General features: G+C 50.1%; 1 protein-coding gene across 1 annotated transcript; it reads left to right on the forward strand.

Annotated features, from left to right (window-relative positions):
- The first annotated feature begins 652 nt into the window (after positions 1-652).
- Positions 653-1,829, forward strand: LOC124682177 (transcription factor MYB93-like). Its single transcript, XM_047216918.1, has 4 exons — positions 653-788; positions 905-1,034; positions 1,118-1,300; positions 1,496-1,829. The coding sequence occupies exons 1-4, from the start codon at positions 653-655 to the stop codon at positions 1,827-1,829; spliced, it is 783 nt and encodes a 260-aa protein (XP_047072874.1).
- The last annotated feature ends 618 nt before the right edge of the window (positions 1,830-2,447 follow it).

Genomic DNA, 2,447 nt, shown 5'->3' on the forward strand with positions numbered 1-2,447 from the left:
TGGTAGTTTTTTTCTGAAAGTTTGTTGAAACTTTATATGATTTGGCTTTTGAAAAAATGCATTTGTTTTACTCAAGGGAAGGAGTGCCTATTTTTCTTATTTGAGTCAAAGGTGATATATCTTTACATTCCAGAACATACACTAAAGTGAAGGTGAAAGGAGCCAAGGATGATCATTGGATAAAATCATACTTTGGTCGATGTATCATCAGGCAGCATATACTTATTGTAAGTTTCTAACTTAAAATTTCCACAAAGCAAACCAGAGTTAGAGGCACGTCACAACAATTGTAAACTGTGATATATAGTCAGTTAGACCAAGTCGACAAATACTAATACTACTATCCCTCAATTCCTTCCAGCGGGACAAGAACCATGCTATCCTCCGGCCTCCAACTAAAATTGGCATTTCCTTGCGTGCGCAGACCACCAAGACACGTACATCCCTCTTCTGCACCAGAAACCGCTGCAAGTTCTCACTAGAAAAAGCAGAGCAATCCACATATAACGAGACAAAACCCCACAAGTAGGGGGACAAAGATCACACGCACGGAGGCACACATCAAGCACTATAAAAGCAAGCAATGCCTTGTCCTCCCGGTGGCGTCCACCACTACAAAAAGAAGAGGAGGAAGAAGCCCAAGCAGTTAGCAATGGGGAGGTCTCCTGGCTGGGATGAGAGCGGCCTCCTCAAGAAGGGCCCATGGACGCCCGAGGAGGACGAGAAACTTCTCGACTTCATCCAGAAAAACGGCCATGGCAGCTGGAGGAACCTCCCGAGGCTTGCAGGTACAGTCTACCTTCCTTAAATTGAGCATGTATATACGGACATCCCTAGCTAGCGTGTGTATAATTTTTTTCTAATCCCTTGACTGAACACCTGGTGTTTGTGTATGAAATTGCAGGGCTGAACAGATGTGGCAAGAGCTGCCGGCTGAGGTGGACCAACTACCTGAGGCCGGACATCAAGAGGGGCAAGTTCTCCCAGGACGAAGAGCAAACCATCCTCCACCTCCACTCCTTCCTCGGCAACAAGTAGGTCGCAGTAGCCCGTACTACACTATACCTAGATGTCCATTTGTCTGAACGCATGGATTGATCTCCATTTATATGATCAGGTGGTCGGCGATCGCTACGCACCTGCCGGGGCGGACGGACAACGAGATCAAGAACTTCTGGAACACGCACCTCAAGAAGCGGCTCATCCAGATGGGCTTCGACCCCATGACGCACCGCCCGCGGACCGACTTCTTCGACGCGCTGCCGCAGCTCGTCGCGCTCGCGGCGCTCCGGGGCCAGCTCGGCGGCGCCTCCGCCGTAGACCCCTCCGTGACGGCGCAGATGCAGGGCGCCGGCGCCGATATGGCGCCCATCCTGCAGGCCGCCAAGCTCCAGTACCTGCAGTGCCTCCTCCAGTCCGCGGCCACCACAATCGCATCGGCCTCGGCGGGCTCCAGCGCCGTCTCGGCGTTCGACGTCGAAGCGGCTCCTGTTGGCGCCGCCGCATGCTCGCCGCAGGGGACGACGTTGGCCGGTGCTTCTACTGCTGCTGCCTCAGCGTCAACGGCCGGCGATCATCAGATGTCGTACACGTTTTCCGAGGCGCCTGTCACCGTCAGCGACGACCTCCTCCTTGGCTGTGGCGCCGCCGGTGACTACGAGAATTATTGCCACGGTGGCTCGCTGCCTCCTCTCGCCGATCTCTCTGACGCCGCGGACGGCCGGTGCAGCGCGACGGCCTCGTCCAGCTTCGGTGGCGGCGTGAGCAGCCCCCTCCCCTGGCCGGAGTTCTTCCCCGACGAGGATCCCTTCATCACTGATTTCCTCTGACTTCGTAACATAACATACTCGATCTGTACATGCGCATCCATAAGCACACGCTTTTATGCGTCTCATCCGTCGACTTGTGAATTACCCAATAGTATGTGCGTACACATACATGCATGCTGCATGCATGGAGGCATGGCCTACGTTTCAAAAATCGCTGTGATGCAGCTTTTTCGAAGTAGCTGGTCATTAGGAGAGTATGATTTTGTTGCTCAGAATAATAATACTGATAATGCAATTTTAAAAAGAAATATAGCATGCCTTAATTAGATGCAGAATCATAATTTTGTAATTTTATTAGTACAAAGAAGCCAAACATCCATACCGAATTAACTACATAAGAAAAATCGAGACCAACCATATGGTCTTGGAATGGACCAAAATCCACATGTTGGACTAAACAATACATAATGACGAGGATAGTACTTAGACACTGCATTGAAGAAAAAATGTCCGGAATTGCTAGTTCTCAGTAGCCTAGAACGAAGCTTTCAGTAGATTCCTGCAATGTTAGATTTACATCATGATTCGTGCACTTAAATTGCATGTTGGGTTGCAACTGAGTTTTTTCACTTGCAAATGCGGTTACAACTGAAATTTTTCAGTTGCAACTACGAAAAA

Source organism: Lolium rigidum, chromosome 1 (genome assembly GCF_022539505.1).
Source record: "Lolium rigidum isolate FL_2022 chromosome 1, APGP_CSIRO_Lrig_0.1, whole genome shotgun sequence".
Taxonomy (NCBI): Eukaryota; Viridiplantae; Streptophyta; class Magnoliopsida; order Poales; family Poaceae; genus Lolium; species Lolium rigidum.